The sequence below is a fragment of the Rhea americana genome, unplaced genomic scaffold, assembly GCF_003343005.1.
Source record: "Rhea americana isolate MKP2758 unplaced genomic scaffold, rheAme1 scaffold_363, whole genome shotgun sequence".
Classification (NCBI taxonomy): domain Eukaryota; kingdom Metazoa; phylum Chordata; class Aves; order Rheiformes; family Rheidae; genus Rhea; species Rhea americana.
The window spans coordinates 5,086-29,508 of record NW_028186494.1 but is presented as its reverse complement, the minus strand read 5'-3'; the positions used below and the strand labels follow the sequence as shown (position 1 = coordinate 29,508).

The 24,423-nt window shown below is 37.1% G+C and overlaps 1 protein-coding gene across 4 annotated transcripts in view; it reads right to left on the bottom strand.

The window, feature by feature from the left end:
- Positions 1 to 12,106, bottom strand: part of LOC146591685 (histone deacetylase 9-like) — a 29,913-nt gene extending 17,807 nt beyond the window's left edge. For all 4 annotated transcript variants that reach the window (XM_085312426.1, XM_085312425.1, XM_085312424.1 and 1 more), the window contains exon 1: positions 11,913 to 12,106. In XM_085312426.1, coding sequence (XP_085168552.1) covers positions 11,913 to 11,969 — 57 coding nt within the window. In that variant the 5' untranslated portion in view covers positions 11,970 to 12,106. The remainder of the gene's footprint in view (positions 1 to 11,912) is intronic.
- Positions 12,107 to 24,423: the final 12,317 nt, after the last annotated feature.

Here is a 24,423-nt window from a genome sequence, read left to right as displayed (position 1 = left end):
TGCCAAACTTATATTTTCAAGCTTCCTCACACAAATACCGTATGTATATGCAAAGATTAAGCATCGCATTATCAGCAAGGAGGGGAGAGAAAGAAAAAGAATGGAATATTTCTATATTTTAATACTCAGTTAGTATCAAATTATCCCAGTTAGATATACTTATGCTAGTGATATGTCAGTGTTTCAATCTTCACTCATCTGAAGCATATATGATAATTACTAAACTTTCCTCCTCTCACAGGTGTTAATCAGGAAAAACATCATGGAAGTTAATGGATTTACATTGATGCCCTTGAAGTCTATTTGCTTTGCAAATTATTATTCAATAATATTGAGTATTTGTATATACAGTATTATTAATAATTATTCATATTTTTCATGCAATGTGCATCTGTATACTTACAGTCCTATAAATTTGTGTGTGTGCATGTACAATAATGTACTTGTGTTGCTTTTCTGATATTTAATCTAACAAACATACACTACCAGGCACATAATTTGTCACATAATTTGCTGCTAAGCATAATCCAAGCAACCAGCTACAAAGTTTGCAGAGTCCTAGCCAAAGATTTATCCATCTCTAGCAAACTTAAAATGTAATGAAAATGGAGTACATCTCTAAAATGTAATTCTACTGATTACCATTTAAAGAATTTGGGGGATTTGACAGCATCATGCCTTAATTTGTATTAAATGTGTACACTTCAAAGAAAAACTTAAGACTGAACAAGTATATGCATTCATATAGAAAAGATAGATACACATGGTGCTGTCCAAAAGTTCATCATATTTTTTTTTTGTTTTAAGTCACAAATCTTTGAAATCAGTTCTTGTATTTTTCAAGAAAAACTGGACATGCGGTTTCTACAGGCTCAAAGCAAAGGGCAGATGGAAAGAAACCTATGTTTAACATATCGAAAAAAATACACAAGATTTTAGTCTTTTGATCTAGGGGCTAGTGTTGGGAATATCCTTCCTGGCACATAATTTTTGAACAGCAAACTTTTATGCTGGTTATCTAAAGCAATTCAGCTGCATATATTTATTTTTGCCCATTCTATAGAGAATAGTAACCTAGGACTGTACAAGCCTCATGTCAGGTCTTGTGGACTTCATTATTCAGAACCAAACCAAGATTACGCTCTTAGCTAAAACATTATTCCTTTACTCTCAAGATGTTTTTGAAGTTCCTTTTCACACAAAGTTTGACTTAGACATTAATTCTAAGGTATTAGAATCTATAATGTATAGTGTATAATTATATAATAATGCATACCAATGTATAATGTACTTTTTTCTTCTAGCCTTTATGAAATCATTAAATAAATCTATGTTGGGAAAAGTACAGATAAAGAAGTAAAAGAACACTCACACTAGAAGGTATTACTGAAGAGAGAGCCTTCATCATAGCTATATTTTGTTCTCTCAATATTTATAAGGATTTGGAAAAAATCCCTACAAGAATTACAGCTGCCCCTGCTCAGCTCTCAATTTATTATTGTCTAACTTTATCAGCAGTCCCAAAAGATCAATATAATTAAGATGATTCTCTCTGAGAGGACTTCATAGGGGAATACAGAGAAGGGAAAAATGGGCGCTGTGCTGTTTTTGAGAGCATGACAGATACTCTTTAGGTTTCTCTTTTCTGTTTCCTTATTTTGACAGATTTCATTACAGTTGACTAATTTTCTGCTATCAGAACTTAACTTAACTATTCCACTTCTCCATGAGCATGCAGGACATATACATTAATATTGTGGCCATATATTGTGTGTTTTTACATCACAATCAAGTTCAGTAATCACATGGGATTTTTTTTAATACAATGCACGTATTACATTGATGATAACGCACATAAAAAACCCAAATTTTACCAAGTGCTGAAAACTAATTACTGTACAGTATTAACAGCAACCTTCATGCAATTGATAAAACATTTTCTGTTTCTCCTAGTTTCAAGCTTTAAACGAACACACTCTCTATTAGCACAATGGAACATGAATTCATTTATTTAGGCAATATTTAAGTCCCAGACACTGATCTCAGAACAGTAGACAGAAAGGCAAAAATCTGCTTAAAAGATAGAAAGACTAACACAGAGCAATATGTTGAAAATGAAGCCAACACACATAAATTCAAAGTATTTTATACAGAGCTTTATTTATATTAGGATACAGACACCTTTATATGCAGACTGTATTTTAAACTGGCTGACAGACATGAACATTACAGGAAGGATTCCCGTCTGTGTCATATGATTAGCTCTAGTTAAAATCTGAGGATAAAGAATAAAGCTCCAACAGAGATATCCTATATCCTATCTGATATCCTATCATATCCTAGCATATTTGGCCAATGAACAAAGAGATGTCTGCTCAATCTTTCAGTTTATTGCAAATAGACCCACTTAGATGAATCTTAAATGGAAATTAAGAAAAAAAATTATCATTTTTCCATAGTAAGGTAGGTATCTTCTTTCATGGCTCTAAATACATAGCTGGATGCTTGAGTTCCAAAGAGCAGAGGTAGACATCTCCATACTGCAGCCTTCTTGTCTTCCGTGGTATAGTCGATTCCTTTCTCTAGCTGGGCTAGCATATTCAGCTATATCATACTTTGGCACCTACTACACCTCTGCATTAACCTTTCCAAGACAAGCAGTCAAGATAATCCCATAATGCAGTTGGTTCTTCCAAGGCTAGGGACTGACCGCTGATGTTTCTACAACATAATGAAGTAAAACTAAAGCTAGGTACTTCTTGCTTAGAGTAACATGGTAGGCAAGGTGCAGCCTCACTGTGCCTATCTCACAACAGGAGGAACTTGTTCTGCCTACACTACAAGCAGATCAAAAGCAATTGCCATTCTGGCACTCAAAGCATGCTGAGAAGCCTACTTGAGAAATAGCACATATTAGCTTCAGCCTGGAGCTCAGAAAAGAGTCACTGGACAGGTAATGCTTAATAATTCTGTTTTAGATTTTTTCACTTTTATTTTTCTCTGAGAATGCAAGAGATTTCTTGCTATCCTACACAGAACCATACAGCTGATTTGTTCTTTAACACGAATTCACACAATTGCATTGTATGACTAACATCCCCTTCCAAAAAAAAAAATCTTTCTTTTTTCAGTCACAGTTTTCTTGTCTGCTATCTTTATTTTGTCCAGAGTAAGCAGGTAAAATGTAAAGATAAGATCTAAGATTAGATTCCAGTAAGGGCCTATTTACCTGAACTGGTGATGGGATTTGAGGGGGAGTGTTCCCTCTACCTAAGTCTTCATGGCAATAAGCCCCAGCAGACACTCCACTTACTGCAGCAATGGAAAATTCAGGTTCAAATCCTTCTTTAGGCTGAGACTGAATTTGTAATTATTCTTCCTTGAGCTGTTTCTATAATTCGATTACACGGTCCATGAAGTAGATATAAAGCCACATCTCACAGTCTGAGTTTTCTCACAGTAGGTCCAGAGTCATGCTCTTTTTCAAACTAATGAATCTAAGCTAATCTGCAGACTAGTGGTCCTTCAATAGAGGACAAAAAAAACCACCCCTGAGTCTCTGATTCAAGATAGGATATTTATACATGTAAATAAAGAATGGATTCCTTTCAGCTGAAAAGAGAACAAATTGAAGCTCATGTTGTATTCTAAGTTCTAAACTCTTGTATGAAAGAGCAATGCCCTTTATTCCAACTATTTAGAAGTTCACAGCTACATACCTTTGAAAACTGTCTCAAAAATTTAGTGTGTGTAATCCCTAGTGAAGAGCAAGGGATTGTCCTTTGCACTAGCTGATTGTAGCTGCACAGGTTATTTAGGATATATTTCTCAGCAACCTCTTCTCAATTTGTAGGGAGATCAGGTAAGTAACTCAGAGTCTGAATTCCAAACTAGAAGTTCTATATTCCGAAGTCAGCTGTTGAAGTCTCTGTTTTCTACATGTCTATACTCCCTAATCTATCAAACCTTTAGTTCTTAATAACATTACTCAAACACAGAGTTCTTAGTCATCCACTTGTTTTTAATGGAGAATTTTTATTTTTGCTTTAATGTGCACAGATCTCAGAATAAGGAAAAAATAACGGAAGATAATGCTTCATTTCTTTGTAGGAACTGCTTTAGTTAACTATAACGATGCCCTTGGAACTGGTATCCTAAAGAAGGTAATGGTATTCTTCTCAATGTCACTTCTGTAACGTGATCCTGACCTCCGCCATCCAGTAAGGCAAGAATAAGAGTGAGAGGTGTACTGCTGAGACTGGTACCTGTTTAGGGCATTTTACAGTTTTACAGTTTTACATTTCTTGCTGCCAGAGCAAGAGCCAGTATCCAGCCCTAGAGGTCTATGGATGCCATGAGCAAGAACTCATGATTTAACAGAGCAGTAATAGCAGCATGTAGATTTGACAAGAAAACAATAATGGACATGAGGGAATACCATTTTGTCTTACAGAGGAAGCTAGCTGTGACCAAGAACATAAAAATGGACATTAAATGTTTAACTTTTTGACAGAAACAAAAAGTTCTCTGTATGCTTTCTTGAAGTTCTGAAAAGATCTGGAAAATTTTCAATGGAGAAAATATATGAAAAATTTCTACTTGTAATCTAACACAAATACAATGGTGTTGACCCGTTCAGCCGTATGTAGTGAGAAAAAGCAAGCAAATATTTCTTAAAACAGAGCAGTCATGAAGATGTGTACCACATATATAATTAAAATTGTACTGCTATATGAAATAATAATAGTCATTCAGCTATAAATACAACCACAATTACTGGGATAAAGTATCTAAGAGATGGTTCCATATAAAATGTTGTAATTTTGTAACTTTGCAAAAGCAAAGTCTATATAGTACTATCTAAAAGGTTGTATTGGCAGCTTTGATTGATGGCTTTTATCAATCACATCTCTAAAACCAGTAAAATAAGCATTCATTTGTTACTGTTTCTTACATGCCATGCATTGATAAAAATGATCTTCCTGGGCAGCAGGGAGAAATGCCTCCTTTTTATGGCTGCTTTTGTGGCAGATGTGTACATCTGCATGATGAAGGCCACATCTGCACATTGCTCCCTTCTGGATGGGAGCCTAAGACTTCCCTGGGAGCAACAGAGGGCACACAGAAAATTTTATATGGCAGAGGGAGAGTTTGGTAGGGCAGAGAGTGAGAAAGGGAGGTTGAAACAGAGGTAGGACAAAATCTACAGGAGTGCCATCCAAGGGGCACCTAAGCATAGGGCACTTCCCCAGAAAGCAGATTTTTCTAGGTATCCAAAGGAGTTGTGTGGGGTTTTGCTGCTGTTCAGGCAGGCAAAAACATTTGCTGGCCTAACATAAGACCAGAGGGAGGCCATCATGGAAGCAGGGGGATATCTGTATTCAAGTTCTTCTCTTTTATTCTGGCTTTAGAAAGATTTAATTTTAATTTCTGTTTTAGTAAAACATAGTAGCAGAGCTATTAAAGATGACTGAGGAGAGTTTTTGTATAGAATATGAGAAAATAAAAAGACCTTTTTTATTAAGCTTATTCTGCTTATTCATTAGATTAGTACAACTTACCTTACGAAGCTACTTCTACAGCCCTGTGTGACAAACACCTTGAGAACAGTGATAACCAAGTATGTTTTGAATGATAATTTCAAGTTCAATTTAAGTTATCCAGAAATCACAACAAGGCAGCAGAGTAACAATGGCCAAATGCAGGATATTTGTTTTGTTTTCGATTCCATCTGACATATCAGAAAGAACCATCTCAAGAACATGTCAGATTCTGGTTCTGAGGAAATTCATTTCTACTATTTTAATTTGGTTAAATGATCTCTGACTACCAACAGGGTAATTCTACAGGTGTGCACATGTGCATAAACACATGCACACACACACACACAGACACACACATACACACACACTTACACACTAAGGAAGAGAAAGGGCTTGTGCTTTCGACTTGCATTTAGCTGAGATGGATGGTCAAGACAGGCTCAGATCATGTCTGCTTTCAACTAATTTCCCCTTTTTCTTGAGTGTTCTTTTGCAAAATTGCTTATTCAATTATTCAAACTTTTTTTAAAAAAATAGTGAATAATCAGACAAAACCTACCAGCTCTTGTTAGTTTATTCCATAGGTCTCTTCTGTTTCAAATTTGTCAGATTAAAAATATACGGTGCTTATATGTTTCTATCACAGAACAGAGTGTTGCCATTGCCAATGTTGACATATTTAAAGGATATACAAAGTAAACGAGAGAGTAATCCTTATTATGAGTACTGTACTTAAAATAATTAATTCCAGCTTATAGTAATACTTAACGGGGACATCTGAGCCTGAAGAAACCATTTCAAAAATGTTCCTGTGGATTTTCAGTAGTTCCACAGTCTGTTCTGGCACTAAGTTGCCCTTTGTGATGGAAAGTCATCTTCCATTGTAAAAACAGGTTCTTATTAGACATACTTTTTTTAATTATGGCTGGTTAGAACTTTTTTTTTTTTCTAGTCTATTGTAAGACATTAAGAGACAGCCAGACAAATATATATATATATATATATATATATATATATATATATATATATTTTAACCAGAAAAGTAGTTAGGACACATTTACTAGTTACAAAGCAACATGCATTAAAGCAACAATTACAAGAACAAATAATATTTTGAAGGACTTTACTCAACAAAATATAATTCCAAGAAAATTATCATACTAGTACGATCAACTATTTGAATTTCATCTTCCTAAGTATTATTAGTCAATTAATAAACACCTAATGTATAGCAGCAACATAAGCTGTCAGCATCAATATGTATAATTTAGTTAACCAAATAGAAGTATGAGTAACTTAAACTCTTTCAGGAAAAAAAAATATTTGGAAAAGCTAAGCCCTGAAGGTGAGCTTCTATGCAAGCATTGAGATACAAACAAAATCTGAAGTTCAAAGGAACTCAAAGATACAGAAAACCTTCTCCTTTCTGTTCCACCAAAAGAAATCTGACATGGGGGTTCGGGGACCTGCGCAGTCCTAGCACCCATGAGGGAGGTCAGAGGAGCACCAGAGCTGGCGTAAGGGGAGCAGCTGATGAAAACAGCTGTGGTTTGGGAACGAACAGGAGGACAGGGCATGGCAGGGCAGCACCTTTCCATGCCAACTAGCCATAGATCACTGAACTCTTCATCAGTGTTACTCTCCATCAGCAATGCCTGGGACACGCTACAAACTGCAGAGCAGCCTTCGGTCCCTACAGCACATGTACTGCAGTCTGAGCCTCCATATTCATTCTTTCAATTTCAAACATACTCACAGCAAATTTCTCTTTTCTTATGACAATGTGAGATAGGAAGGGCATTATTCTAAGGCAAGGATGGAAGAAGGAAGGAAAATGATTATTTTCCATAATACCTCCAGGAAAGAAATTTCTCTCTGCTGATGCAGATTTTTAAGGTCCTCTTTCTGAAGGTATGCTCCATAACTAGTTTATAGGGGATAGAGACAAAATCTCCAAGTTCATGACATATGCTTCACACAACAAATCATATATAGGGCACAACCTATATTGTTTCCCAAAGCCCCAATAATTATATACCATAAAATATCTCTTAGCTATTGCAATTACTTCCTATCTATATCTAATGATTAAAATGGAATGATATTCAGGCAGTTCTGTATACTCTGCTCCTATAAAGATCTACATACAGACAGCATAGTATCAAAAATTGACTACATAAATTTGTTGGGAAAATGAGAAATGAGGAGAGGTTAATAGAGAAAGCCAGCTGGACAGGAGACCTGTGGCAATGATTCCATATAACATACAATATTCACCAGCCATCAGCAGGCTTCTTTAACTACATAAAATCCACAGAAGGAAGATTTCATACAGTCTTTACATTCTTCTCCTTTAGTAATATTGCCAAAATTGCCTTCTTTGAAAATGTAAATAAACAGATGAAAAAAACACAGCACATGACTCTATAATATCATATTTATCATATTAATTTCACTGGTGTGATTCCTGGTTCTCTATTAAAAATTATCTCTGAAGTGTAAAAAATGGATCTCAGATGAGTGCTCATTATAGCAGCAAAAAATCCTTAATTTTGATGGGTAATTTTACCTACTTGATATAATCAAAAAAGAAACATCCAGATTAAGACTCCCCATGTAAGGGATAATTTGTCTTGATAAAAAAAAATCAAAACATTAATTTACTATTACAGCAGCAGTAGAATTTCAGTAAACCATATTGTTTTACATCCTTAGGGCTGTCATTCTAATGTTTTCACCATTAGTCAGGGAGATCAAAGAAACCTGATATCTCACAAGGGGTTTGAAGTACAATGAAGAGAAACTTCCTCTAACTCGTGGTCAGTTTTTGAATACTGTCCAAATCAGATGAACAAAATGCTGTTGTCCTGAGAAGAGACCTGTGTGAAATGGGACTGATAGTCTCAGGAAATTCAGAATAAACTATAGAACCTTTTGCCTTGAGTATGAGTTTGACTCATGCCCAGCTCTCTCAGCTGTTCTGTAGACTTTGGTTATTGGTTTTGTAGTCTCGATCCTTTTCTTAGTGGCATGTATCTACAGTACAAATCTGTTATTAATACTCTTGTAATAGCAAGCAATGTCAGTAAAGACCATGGACAGAATAAGCACGGAAACTGAAAAGTCTCTAATGTCAGATGCCAGTCAATACAGGGCAATTTATGTTTGTTACTTTCTTTACTATAGTTATCGCATTGAAAATATTTGTCTCTAATACTGAAAGTCCTTTGTTTTTCAAATTAATTGAGCACTATTGATTTTAATTCTAGCAAAATCAAGACAGATTGTGTTTTAAAACATATGCCTTGATTCTTCAAGTTGTAAGGAATGTTTGGGCAGCTCACCCCCAACCCCACTGACAAATGTGATAATTTTCATGTCAGAAAAGCACCTTATAAAAGAGTGATATTAATTTCTCATTTGCAAGTCTTCTTGTCTCAGGTTTTGTCTGTGCTAGAAAGTTTTACGAGCTAAAGTTCTGAGGTTACCCTAGTCATCATGGCTGTTTTGGAAAATGACACTCAGGTTCAACCTCCTTCTCCAGTGCAGATAAGCCAGGGTCTCCTTGGCAGCACTTTGGAGCAGTACCCTGTGGGAAGGCCTTGCTGTGTATTGCAGGACTGTCTTTGTGAGGGGCAGGGTATGCAGCTCTTCTCAGGAACCTGTGGGAGTTCAGAACTAGTCTCTATGTCCTGTCTCATAATATACTTTTTTTCTTAAGATGATGCCAAACTGACAGTGCACCATGTGACAGCAATCTATGGTTGTAAACTTGCAGGGAAAAATTACAACATGATTTTCTACTTCTCTCATCTTACTGTTTACACATTACAGAGCTGTTGTTAGATTACGTACAACTCTTGGAAGGCCTTTTTTTGTCATGCAAAGGTTCTGAAGCTGTGGTAGATCATTCCAGATTCCCATCACAGTTTAATCCTCCCACTCAGTGCTCACAGTACAGGCCCCAAGTGGTTGTTTCACACACATATTTGCTTAATGAATGCATATAGAAGTGGTCAGCTTCACTTACTTCTCCTTAGATCTCTATACATTATGAAATTGGCTTTTCCCCTATACTTGAAACAGCTAACCAGCACAATGCACATGTTTCCAGAGGAAAAGTGGCAGCAGATGGAAAAGCAACATGCAAAGTCCTGAAGGTGGATTGAGACGTAGAAATCTTCAGGGCTAAAAACCCAGAGCTACATAAAGTTTAATCCTGCACACCATGCAGGAAGCCCCAGAATACACTGCAAAAATCTCCCGAAGTATGCTTACCATGTGAGGATGGGTATTATTAGTATCTTGCCAGCAAAGCTTGGTTTTGTAAAGATGCAATGACAAAGCAAATGCTGGAAAACTCTGCCAAAACAGCTAATATCAGGAGCAGTGCACTCATGGAATTTCCACTAGTGTGCATTTCCTCTGTCAGGCAGCCCTGAAAAATTCTCCATAGGTAACCTTTCCATAACATTTCCAATAACCTTTCCTAAATTTTCCATATTCTTTCACTTTAAATTATAAATACCGCATGCAGACTGCTACTTCATATAATTGGAATACTGGCACATAAATCATTAGACTTCATCTTGGAAGTATAAGAGCAAGTGTTTATTCAGGAATAGCACGAGTACTCCTGATTCTCTTTCACATTAGATCTTTCCATTCCTATTTTCTTAATGATTTAGGGTAAACTAACCTTTTGGTAAGTCTATTGGACAGTTTTCTTTCCTATATCTGAGCTGGAGGTTGTATGAGACTTTCTCAATTCTCTCTGTGTTAGACAGAGATTCAGAGTGGGATCAACAATAAATTTAGAGTAAACTACAAATTAGCATTCAATTTTAAAAATGTGTTTACAGATCGTAGCAATTTCAGTAGCAATTAAGGTCTTAGAGTGGCTGATGTTTGATCCTTTTCAGCTGTCAATCTCACACAGATAAACAACCAAAAAGCATTCACACAGTGTAAAAGACACCATAAATGTATAGAGATAAGCAGTGAAAGACCCTGATGATGTCGTGTCCCCCCCCCCCCCCGCATGTAAGGCATATCTCGTTATCCTTATCAGAATTTGCTCTAACGTTCTCTTAAAGACTGAAGAGTGTCCTACATTCATCAAAATTAAAAACTGGCGAAAAAAACTTACTTAATGTGTATTATTCCCATTGTGTGGGAATAATGCACTCTGGGCTGTATAAAGAATCCTGTTGTGCCTTAGAAGCCTAATGGTGATGAACTGCCCATAAGAAAGGCTGCTAAACAGGGTCCCATGTTGATGTGCCTTGTCCTTGATTTGGCGTTTCAATAATTTGTATGTGCTTAGTTTAGATAATGATTTCAGTATCTGAATATGAAAGTTTAGTAAATACATTTGACTGACTCAAAGATATAATAGTATGTTTCACTCCGACATGCTGCCATTTAAGTACTATACACACTATATATATTATTTTATAAATATATATATACACACATGCACACACACACACAAATACAGATAGGCACCCATCTACTAAGACGCTGCTAACATATTTAGGCTGAAATAAAACTGAGATAGAAGAAGAAAATCCACAAGTTTCCTTGTATTTTGGAATTTAAAAATATCACAATGTTAATGTGAAAATATTTATTTCTTTCTTGATTTTGGAAACAGGACTGGATCCATTAGTATTTGGACTGGAAAGCGTATAAACAGTTTCATTAAGGAGACATGTTAGCTCCAACAATGTTTATTAGGGCAAGTCTGCATTCAAACTGCATATGGTGTACCTTTAAATAGGGCTGTTAAAATACCAAATAAAATGTCAAAGTCTGTCAGGTCTGGAGCTTTTATAAATTGTTTAGACTGGGGATAATTTGGGGTTTGTACATCATTCTTTGCAGCTCATGTAGAAAGGAGATAAAAAAAAAAAAAAAAAAAAAAGGTAGGACACGGAGAACAATGAAGTGAGTCAGTTCGAAGCCGTTTCATGGAGAGGCATATTCTGGATCATTACTCTCCTAATCAACAATTTCCCTCTTCCTCCACAACCTGCACGCCCACTCTTTACCTTTCCTCTCTTTGGGTGGCATTCGGAGGTTACGCACGTGGCTAAATAACCACGTTAAAAAATCGCTTCAAAGGGGAGTTCCACAGCAGCCTGCCAGAGAGGCGCGCGCCGCGCGCCGCTGTGGCCGGGGCCAGGGCTCCCCACGGCCGCCACGGCCGGCGCGCGGCGGCGGGATCTGCCCCCCGGAGCCGCCGGGGCCACCACGCCTTCGCGACCGCCCTCCTCCTCCTCCTCCTGCTCCTGCTCCCCGCCGCTCCGCTCCGCTCCGGCGTCCGCCCGGCGCGTTTTCCCACACACGGCGCAGCCCGGACCTCACCTTCAGCTCTCCGGAGGCCACTCGGGAAGCCAGCTCGATGACACAGCCCACAGCCATGCGTGCAGCCCCGGCCGAGTGCAGCTCGTTCCAAATGGTGTCACTGTCCACCTGAGCAAACAGCCGGCCGGGAGGGAAGAAAGAGGGAGAGAAAGGGAAGGAGAGGGAGAGAGAGAGGGAAAGAGAAAACAAATCAGCGAGGGAGGGCTGGCAGAGTGACAGCCAATGTACAATAACATTAGTCTTCCGTCTTGGCCAGCTGAAAGGCCTTCTGGACATGGCTTTGCTTATACTTTTTCTCTACACGGACTTCTCCAATGGAAACACATTCCTGTCATGCCTCGCTGCCATTCCCTGTTTAGATTTCTCGTTACAAACAGCATTACATCGGCCGGATCTGGCCTACCCGCGGCCCGTCAGGCACCCGGGCGCAGCCGCGCGCGCCGAGGGCCCTCGCTTCGGCGGGAAAACCAGGAGCTGCAAGTGCCAGCGCAAAGCGTTCGGAAGAAATCTGTGGCTACCGGCTTGAGGAGGAGTCGCGAAAACCTGTGCCGTATTCAAAACTTAGCAGCAGCCGAGATCATTATATATTTGCCAAGGCAGTAACGGTTTGCATTTCTCACAAAAGACAGAAGACATTTTCAAATGACTGATATCAGAATAATCTTTTACATTAATTTCACTACCAGCTATTGCGATAGGCAGGAAATAAATAAAATAAAATAAAATAAAATAAAATAAAATAAAATAAAATAAAATAAAATAAAATAAAATAAAATAAAATAATCCTGCTGTGGTATCTCCAGCTTTGATGACCTGATAAATTTTGATGGAAGGGTTTCAGGATCTAACACTTTATAATAGATGGATGTGGTTTATTAAAAGCCCAGAGAATTTTTTCTTTCACGCATTTTAAATGAGAAATGGTCACAAATAAAACTTCACAAGAATAGTATATAGTAAAATATTTTAAAGACAACAAAGCAGACCTGCTTTACAGCTACAATCAGTACGCCAAAATTTATTTTGAAATCTATATATTTTAGTAACTATTTATTTGCAGAAACAAACAAAAAGATATACAGGAAATGTAGTATATCCCTTGTTTGATATTATGTCAAGCAGAGATGATAGAGTGAGATAGCGTGAAATAGTTACCCAAGCAGCCAACCAGACTTCCTTGATGCTCCATGGGAAATGCATTTAATTATATCATATCATACAAATTTATCATGAGAAGAAAAATGTTTAGAGATAGACAAAATACTGTGGCAGATGCTATCTGGATAATTTCCAAATACATCGAGACATGTTTTTAGTTTGAACCAGAAGCTTCTGTTCCTAATTTCTAAAAATAAAAAAAAAGGAGAAGAAAAAAGAAATCAAGTAATTGAAAATGGATGCAACTGTTACTTGACTCTGGAGGTTTTGAGGAATTCTCTGATTAGTCAGTTGAAACAGAAAGAAGCTTGATCTTCTCTACACCTGTCAAATGTCTTCATCGTTATGGTTACAATAATATTATATTTCAGCTACTAAAATGATCTTATTTTTCTGTGATAGAGTTCTGTCCTGAGTTTTCTATCTTTTTTTTTTATCAGTTTTGTATGCATGCAACAGAACAAATGAAAATACTCTTATTTAGAATAGACCTGAATAAGAAGATTGGTTTTGCAAAGTTTAGAATAGTATTAATAGTAATAGCACATTGTGTTTTCATCTGAGGATCTCAAAATGTTGAACAAACACAATTAAGCATCATCAGGTAGACACAAGATGATTTATAATATTTGTTTTGCAGATTGGTAACCTGAGATTTAAAGAAATTAAGTAGCTTTCCCAAAGACACACACAAATAGGCAATTCAGTATATTGCAATGAGAAATAAGAAAGAAACTAAGTAGTAAAAAATTGATGACATATTTAACATTAGGCAGAACTTCAGGCTCTGTTGCTTTAAAGCAACTGTGAATCGATTCTTACTTTTTAAAACAAACACAGAAATAAATAAGTAGAGGTCATTGGTCAAATCAATTTAATCAAATCATAATGAAGTTTGAAGAATACTATGCAGTGCTTTCTTTAAAGAAGTTTTAACAAGAGGGCTGGGAAGAAGTACTTTCTTACCATTTTTATGGCTAGCAAATTAAGGTTAACATGAAGGAGTGGCTGATGAAAATGATTCAATGGCAGCTGCTCGGTACACCAGGGCACGAGCAGGAGCCTGCATCCTCAAAGGGGCTATGATTCATTTCCAGGAAGGCCGATTAAGTTAAAATTGTAACCACAGCTTGAGAGTACCCACCCTTCAAGACAGTTGTCTGCTCTGACACGTGAGACGGCAGTTTCTCCAACTGCTGAACACTGTGTATTGGCAAGGGTACAGCATTTATCATTTTCTGCTTTCAACTGAGTGTGAGGAGACTGAACTGGGACAATAAGGCCAGATACGTTCACTGCAAAATTTCCATCAGATGACTTGAACAACTGCTACCTAATTTTAACTAGTCTTGACATAAAATGGGCAACCAGGAAACAAAATAGCATTTCCCAAGGCATTCTCTAAACATACATAGGAAACTCAGGATCTTTTGGCTGACTGCTTGGGATAGCACATGTATCGAATCTTAAACTCTCAAAGCAAGGGGTAGCCCATTTGAGCTGCATATCTGAGTGTATAGTAATTATAATACAGGAAAACTAACGTACGGATATGAGTAAGTACCATGGGAGGCACAGTATTACAAACTTGGAAGTCAGATCTTTTCCATATTCCTGCAAAAATCAAACTGAATTTCTGAGGAACATCTCCTTTGAAACAACCCAGTGAAACTTTGATCTTACAGCCAAAGGTCTCACCATCCCACTCATTTCATTCTGTTTTATATCTCTACTGCTGTTAGTGCTATCTATCTCTTGCCTTGCCTTAAATGTTTCAGGTGCTTAAACAGCGATTTTCTTTTTTAATGTCAGTCAGCATTTACTTAGTAACTTGCTGTTGAAAATGCAGTGATATCAATGGCAAGCCCATTAAAATTATAGCTATGAGCTAGTCCAGTTGTCATGCTGTCTATGAAATACAGCTACTAGATATGCTTGCTTTATTCATAGGAGATGAAATGATTGGAACTTATATGCATAAGGGGAATAAGATTCTTTGTGGTTTCTGGTTCTACTTCATGTATATATCAGATATATCTCACAGTATTTTTTAGATGCTAAGTATGCATGAACTTGTAACAAATGTGATACTTTCTGAATCACAGTCTGTGATAAAGTCAAGTGAAATTTAGTAAAAAATTATTTTTTCCTCAGCATTTAATAAAAACTCTCCATTAGGATTTTTTTTCTGAAAGTTTCAAATAAAATTTACAGAAAATATAACATTTCTAGCACAAGCTAAGATTCTCATGCAGAATTTTAGCATGCTTTTTCCTGTTTAATTTCACATATTCTTAAGATTCCTTTTAAAAATTGACAGGACAGGAAAACTGAATGTCTGTTCTGAATGTCTAACCAAAATGAAAAATAAACATTTTTAAAGCATCAAAATGTCAGTTTTAAACCATAAACATACTACATATTTTGTTATCAAAAAATCTATCACTGCAGCAGCTCTTCAAAGAACAAGGACTGTGCATGATAGCCACAAGAGCCAGAAACACGAGCCATATCTGAACACTAAACTTTTTAACACACATATGGATTTACTTCACTCCGAGTTTCCTGAATGAGCACTGTAGGTTGTAGGTTTTTTCAAGTACATCTAGTATAGCTCAATCATTGGCATGTGTAGCAAAGCTAATACTCTGTAAAGCTACAGATGATAGAAATTAAGCTACCTGTCCCTGAAGTGGATGTGGAGGCATTAAAGAGGAAAGGAATGACTTAAGTGAAAAGAAATGTAGGTAACTTCTGCTGATTGAATGCAACTAATGTTTCAAGTGGTGTGTGCAGAAATTCCCTGCCTTAGACTATGAAAAGAATGTAATATGAATGTTTCCTACAAGAAATATCTATGTGATAATTCAAGCTTTGCAATGAAAGCTTTAGGTATACCAAAAACATGCTAACAAACAAGCTTCATAGTAGAGATGTTTTAGCAGATAGAAAGCATGCACTGTACCACGTCACAGCTGGAAGATTTCATATTAAGACAGATTGGCTATTAAGCCTCAAAGTTACGAACTCCTTATACCTTGTTCACATTGTGGTATCTGTATGTGAAGGTGGAGAGAGAGGATATGGAAATATATCCAAGAAGGATAGATTGTTTATGTAAAGGCCGTTCTGAAATCACCATGGTTACTGAAACCGCAAATGCTACTTATATTTATCAAGAATTTATCTGAGATGCAAAAAAGTGGCATGAACAACAATTCTAAAGCATTTTTAAAAGATTTTTTTTTATAACTGCCTTTTGTTTTATCTGTTCCTTCCCCTGCTAGAGAAACTCCTCACTCCTCATCCTGTTTTGGTGTCCCATTCTCTGGAAACCTCCTGGGATCTGCCTTATTGTCACTCGCCATACTACTCTGGACCAGGTATTCTACTCTCAGTCTGACACACCTTTCCATTTTTCACATCCTGCATTCATTTGTGTGAGTTATCTCTCATCTTTAACTAATTTTTATAAACTCTGAAGCTGTCTTATGTAAACATTTACTGACAGCAGGATCACAATATAAAAGAAAACCAAAGCTTTAGGATAGATTCTGACATGGCATCCTAGAGCATCTTTTCTCTCTTTCCCTCGCTTTCTCTATCACACACACATGCTCTTTGGATTTAACACAGGTGCAGCTTCTGCAATGGACTCCTGATTCCATTCAGTGACCATTCCTAAAAGGAATTAAAAACATACTAAATCTCTCATCCCATTGTAGATTCACTGCACAACTGTTGCCACCATGAAAATCAAAAGCATTCCTCCAAGAGTTATCACTTGGAACTACGAGAGGTCCTGTACTTATTTTCTGAGAATAGTGGGAAAATGCAATTTGTTATCTACATGTGCATGGAAATATTGATCCATGACAATCCTTTGATGGCAGTAATTGTATGCTATGTGTCCAATATCTTAGACAAGAAACAAAAAAGTAGCAGTTCTTCACAGTATTTTTATAATGATTTTTTTTCTCTCTCTCTTAAATGAGTAGACATCAGGCTTAGCTATTCTTAGATGGAATTTAATCCAATATGCATTTCATATGGATACATTTCAACACAAAATCTGGAAGAAAACACTACATAAAAAAAATGCACGCCTTAGATATAAATGACTATAAAACTGAGAAGTAAATAAAATCTAGTGAACCAATAACAATGTAGTCATCTGCCATAAACAAACAGATTAAGCAATATTTGAGAAAAAATATAGGAGTACAGACCTCTTCTGTGATTCTGCAATTTAATAGAATTTGCATGTTGTAGAGTAAATACCTCTGCCTTAGCTTTAAAAAACATTTGGAGTCTCACACTCTTCCACTTATGCCAGAGCAAACATGTTTCCATCACTGGAGTTTTTAGTTCTCTGGCAAGAAGATAGAAATAGAGTGTTTTCCTAAAGTGTTGCAACCTCTGAAAATTGCGTGTGGCATTTGGCTATCACTTCCAGCACGGAGTTTGCCATTCTTGGAGGCAGCTGGTGCCAGCAAATACTAGTTCAGAGGTCTGAAATAGTGTGCTTGCCACCATCAGCAGCTCAACGTCCCAGGTGCCGCGCTCAGAGCTCTCCCCTCCCATTCCTGCAGATTTACTGGCGGTCATTCATCACATCCACGATTTCCACTAAGAATCAAAAGATCCTCCCCATGCTTCTCTGTTTCTGTTTCATCTCACCATGACTAAAGAAGCTAAGGTGTGCACATCATACCCAAGAAAGAGTCTCTAATGAATGGCCTGTCATCCACATCTCTCAGTAAGGAACAAAGGAGAAAAAGTATGTATGGCTGACGTCTCTTCCATAAATCCCACATGCAGGAAGTGTGAAAGTGGGCTACTTCAGGAAAAATATGTACATTCAGCTTCCTGAATTTCTACTATAATTTTCCAGCTGTATCGGAGACTTGTTTTGCCAAAGGACTTTTCAACTACTTTAATCTAAAATGCTTGCCACATGGAGTACCCAAATAGCAACTTTTCATACTTACCTTTCCAGTGTGATTTTCAAATAAATTGTGAAGGTGATGTTATCTTTAGATCCCAGTGGGATGAATAGTTCAAAAGTACTTCACAAATCATTTCTTAAGTAAAAAATGTGGAATTCACTTGGGCTGCATTGGCTTCTCTGTTGTGTTTGTATAATTCCAGTAAATGAATCTATCAGCAATAATATTCATGGAAATACAAGTTTTTAAAAGAACTTTAGAGGATATTAATGAACTTTAACGGATATTAATTCTGACCCCAAAACCTTTCTTTGTGCAACAAGCAATGTGGATAGCACATGCACCTATCTAAGTAGAATATTTGACATTTTTCTAGTTTTAACTGCCAATAGTGGGCTAGCTTTTAAAGCGATTATAAATTAAACTTAACCTTCAGAAAATATCCATCAAAAACTTTCCAAGCATTGGTAAAAAAAGCAAGTAAATATGTGAAATTTTTATTTAAAAATAAATAGCTTTGTATTCTAAATGAAAGTCAGAAAAGAATCAGGATAAGTCAAGTTAAGGCCTGAAAACAATAATATTTTCAGAAGAAATATTTTGATTTAGTTACTCTCCTAAACAAACTTTTATGACAAGCATTCAGACTTTCTGGGTCTCATAAAGCATACATTAGACACCCAAAAGGAACTCAAAACCTTAGTGAGATGGTGATGTGTTGATCATTGGTAGGGGGAATGGAGGGAGGATAGCATGGATTAGATGTGGATTAGAACTTGTTTTTAGAAAAAACTCATAAATAAAACACTTAGGCCCAGACTCAAGTCTCAGATATGTGGCATATATCACCAGATGCTTGTAAAAATGTTACTGCACTTGCAGGCCTGGCCCTGAGTACTCTATTAATTTAACTTGACATTTGTTTTAGTTTTTAATGTATTAGTGTGCGAAAATGCTTGTGCAATTGCCTTGTGTTTGATTGCGTAGTTTCCAGGAGTTTGTGGGCAAATGGATAGAACAACGTGTATTTAGCCATAACGTGTAGAATCTTTTATGTGCTGAATTCAAGCTTTCTTTCTAAAAGGTTTGGCCACTTGCCGCTGAACTCTTTCTTCCAATGCACAATATTTAAGCTTTCTTCCTGGATGTAGATAATGTTCTTTCTGTCAGAGGCCACTGTGGAGCTATGCTAGAACCCAGTGCTTATTCAGATAAGCTGTACCTGAATCACAGTACAGTGCAGTACATCTTCAGAGAGTTTTTCTGTCAATGCTAGAAGCTAAATTCTATCAATAAGCATATGATGTGTTTTTAAAGTACAAATTTGAGTTCTGATTTATTTACAGAATTCCCGTCAAATCCATATGTGTGTGTAGTTGTCTGGGGACAGTGAATACTTGTATTTGTAAACATAAACATGTAAACATATCTTGTAGATAAGATATTATCCCACTATTTACATTTAAGTTACCTGTATATGGTTTAATATCTTTGCAAGAAGCAGACTTCTTTCATAATACTGGCTTTAGGCAGCTCAGCATTTTTTAGGGAACACACAAAATGAAATAAGACCTGTAAAAGATGGACTTTATGGTAGCTTACTAATTTCATAATAATTTTATATGCTGTATGTGCTGAATTTTTGTTTACATTGAATCTGGTCTAGTAGTAAGGAAAAAAGTTGTCTGTTAAAAATCAGAAAACGTTAGCATTTGCCACAAGTTTTCAGATTACCATCTCTTAGCTTGCTATCCTCACCTGCTGGAAGTTAAAGCAGGCTGGGACATTTCTAAAGTAGACTTGCCTGCAGCAATGCCAATGAACTCTCTTTCTCAGTTGAGCAATTTTGCCTTTCTCTACTCTAAACATCGAGCTATGTGGTGGATAGCACAGGGCCACCTCAATGCAATGAAAGGAGAAGAATTGGAAATTGTCTACCCTTTAATTTGAAGAGATTGTTTCTTTTTACTGTGGCTACTCTTCTGACAAGTTAAAGGCAGCACCTCCACCCACCTCCTCAAGAAGGACATCGCACATTCCAGATCTGCGGAAAGAAATCTCTGTATCTCTGTAAGTGAAGAATATCAAATTAGTCCCTGCTCTGATCATCCAGACTCACTTTATCACACTTACCTAACTTTTCTTTTTTAACTAATATGCCTAAAATTAGGAATTTAGTTGTGTAAACTCCCTATCAGTGGAGGGAAACAAGCACGTCCAGATTCTTCAGACCTTAGGTGGAGTGACTCTTGCTCTAGTGGTGCACTTGGCTCCTTAATGACTGCATAGGCAAGCAGGGATTGTCAGGCACCTCCTTTTGGTGTTTCAGTGATTTGCCTAAAATTGGATACATGGAGCCAGACAAGTGAGTCTTCTGAGTAATGCTTTACTATTGCTCTGAACTAAAAAGAGGTAAATGTAGGTTTTCTCTCATCTCTCCATTCCTTCTTCAGGTTGCCTACTCAATCTGTCAGCTAGAAAGACTACAATTCTCTATGTATAAAGAGCGTGAGTAAAGTGTAATGTTCATTGATCCAGTCATACAAAATACAGTCCAGTGAATTGTCAGAACTGGTAGGAAGTACACCAGCTGAGCACAGTGTTCTCCATAGCAGCCTGGAGGGTATTACACCCTACTCCTCCCATCTTATGGACAGCCCAAATAGGTTTATCTGCGCTAGATGACTGAGCATGCAGACACCTGAGCGCCCTGGGAGGACAAACCTCCAGCTGTGCAGGGCCCTCCCTCAGGATCCCCATCTCTAGTGGCCATGAGTCGTGCCTTGTGATGGCTCCAGGATGGCCCTTCTGACTACAGATTTTGATGTCTTCAGCAGAAAATATCACAAAGTCGAAGCTTTGTAACTGTAAGCCCCAAAAAATCATGCAAAACATATCAAAGTGAAAAGTGTTTGTGAGTTTGTTCTGATTAAAATCTTAGAATGTCTTTGTAGATGGTTGAGCTGTCGGAGAGGTTTAGGAGGTAAAAATGTCCTTTTTTTTTTCTTTTCCAAAAAGTCTCTTGAGATCTGCTCCAAAATGTTATGACTGACAAATTTCAGTAGGTTAAAAAAGCTTTGCAAAGTACTTTGCAAAATACTTTTCAAGTACTTTGAATTAACAAGTGAACATATTGACAACATGGTACATTAATGATTACAGAATGGAAAATATCCTATTGGGTTTGTGAGCTTTTAGAAATAACAGCTGACTTGCTCCAAACAGAGAAACAGACATATTTTTCATCACTCTTATAAAAATACTATAGAATCATAGAATGGTAAGGTTGGAAGGGACCTCTGGAGGTCATCTAGTCTAACCCTCAGCATAGCTCCTGTGGGGATTGAACACACAACCTTAGCATTATCAGCACCACACACTAACCAACTGCCCCTATACCTATTTGAGTAAAGCCTGGGATATAGAGGAAAAAGACACAAGTTAATTGTAGCACCTGCATGAAGGTGATGCTTAACTTGAGTGCCCAAACCACAGGCAGTTTGCTTTCTTAACAGCCAGTATTAGATGTTGATATAAGGAGAGATCCCTAAGGAGTCTAGGGATTAAATCTCCTACTGGGAGACAACCTCCTCACAAATACTTTCTTAATTCTTACAAAAGGGCAGGTTGGGTACTATTAACTTTTATACAAATAAGGGGAGTGCACTGGACTCCTAATTTGTGAATGCTGACCGTTCTTCTTGCCCCTAGACTGGAAAAATCAAGGAAAGAATGAGAATTAGCACAAAACAACATACTGGCTGGATAAATTATTTAAAGTTGTGGACTAATTATCATTCATCTTGCTTTTCTTCCTGTGTGTCCAAGGGAAAAAGCAGTACTGGCCAGCTACCACAGCAAGGAATGTCAGGAAGAAAATCAAGAGTAGCATGTACATGCCTGTGTGCATGTGTGTGCATGTGCGTGCACAAGCATATATTTAAATATATGCCTGTATAAGTCTTTAAGTAAGACTTTAACTCCTTTGCTTTTGCATTCAGAAAATTTAGCTGCTTTGAGCATTTTGAAGGATTTGTAAAAGTATAGAAATGTTTTATAGCCTTACTTTTATATGTGTATATAGTTACAGGCCCGAATTCTCTTCTAGTATGAAAGATCTAAGTTATACTAAAGTTAATGAAACAACACAGCTTATCCCAGAAGAAAGTCTGATCCCCATTTTACTGCCACAAATGCAAAATTAGAGGGAATGCAATGCACTTTCCATAAAATGTAGCCCATTTAGCCCTCAGACAGCTCAATATTTAGTCAATGAACCATGCTGTTCGGCTCACTAAACATTTATTCCATATAAGTCTGATTTCTTGCAGGTTGATGTTCCTCCTCAGTGCCTTCTCATGCAATTTAAGGATCTGACTTTGCACAGTACAGGTTTGCAGCAATGTCTTTCTTTCTTTCTTTTTTTCTTTTTTTCTTTTTTTCTTTTTTTTTTTTTTTTTTGAATTGGATAACTGCCCAATTTTATATGATAAAAGTGAAATTCTCTTCTGTCTGCAGGGCAATCCCCAGGGAACAACGTATGAAACCCAAACTTAAATAAAATCATATCCTGTTTGCAAACATCATATTCCCTTTGCTTCTCAGTAATCTGGACCCATAAACCCCAGCACAGCTTGAGAGCCCATTCCTCATCTAAACAAATGCCATAAGCCCCTTTATACTTTTACAACCATGTCAGAAAATAATATTGACTGCCAATAGTGATGTGATTGGAGTTGCCTCCTCTGAGCCATAAAAGAAGCAGTCTGTTATCAATTTCTCTAAATGCATCAGGGGAATTATGGGTCGGTTCAGTTCCAAGTTATAAATGACAATTCAAAAGCCGCAGAAGTGTTTGAAGCTGGGAGCTGATGATGACATTATCATAAAAGCCTGCTCTTCTTTGCTTTTGTGGGTTTTTTTGCCTATCAACTAGACAAAAAAATATGACTGAGAAATGACTTCAAGATTTCTTCACACAGCAGCAGGTCAAACAGGCAGGAAAACAATCACTATTTTTAGTGACAGACTGAGGCAAGGAGATGAAACTTACTCCCATTAAAAGTAGATTTCTGCTTTTCTTATTGACATTTTCTTAGCACAAAAGAAGGGGGGGAATTGGAATAGTTGTATGCATTGATCAAATGCATCTCTAATAACTGCATACCCTTGAAAAAATTTGAAATTGTCTGATAGTGCACTGAACCAAAAAGTAATTTGTGATTATTCTCCCCATTTGGCTATTGTACCTGCAATCTACCCATCTTTCTTGGAATACTCTTCACATTCCAAACCTCTGACCAGCTGCAAGGAACTATCTCTTGTTATTAAAAACACTGGCCTTTGAGCTGTTTGTCTTTCTCCAGCACAAGGAATTTCACCCCCCAGTATTTAGGATTGCTTAAGAATTGCTCGTCCTGGAACAGTGTCAAACTTGAAAAAAGAATAAAAAGTATTATTGCAAAAGGGACGTCCCATAGTCCAGGGGCTGTTATAATGCTGACCCTGGACAGTCCTATGATAATGAGCCATCATTGAAAGAAAGCCTATTATGGGCAAATTTATGAGGTTAGATATAGTCAACATTTCTTTCTCCATCTGTGACACTTGTGCAATTTGGCTGTTGGTATGAGACAGCTTCATTTTCTTAGATGGAGAGATAAATTTATTACTTTTATAGTTTCTTATAAAACTATGTAGTTTACTGTCTGGTTTTCTTCTGAAAGTCTTGAATATACCAAGTCAAATTCACGAATGACCCTGACATAAGCAGTTGCTTTCACTGCTTGGAAGCAAATTCATATGGATGAAAAATGTTTACAAAATAAGTAAACGGTAGCTTTACATGCAATTTGCACTGACGTGAAAGCTTTAGAGCCATGATGAAACAGGATCAGAGAATACAGGAGTTTTGCTATTTCCATTGTCTTTCATTTACTTTGCAAAATTCTTGAAAGAACTTTTACTGAAACCATAGATAATATTGAAAGAAGAGGAACTTTGATCTTGACTGCAGTTTCTTGGCACTATTGAACAAAATAAATAATATTATGAAATTCAGAGTTATGGAGGTTAGTTGGGCCTTTCAGGTTTTCAGGAGAAATGCAAGCCATCCCAAACTCATGCTGGTACAATCTTTATAGCTCATCAGCTATTCACTGCCTAGGGAGCTCTAGGTTACAGCCCTTGCTCCAAGAGTTTTGCCCTGTGTTTCTGTCATGTGAAATATGTACGCTGTCTTTGGAGCAGGGGCTGAGAGCTAGGATTTCACATTACCTGCAAATCCATTGTAGATAGATTATAGACTTGGATAAATGGCCTTTATACCCCTTTTCTGCTCTGTCCCATGGGTCCGGGAGTCCTAAACTGTTTTCAACAGTGGACAGCTTCAGTGGAACATGTGA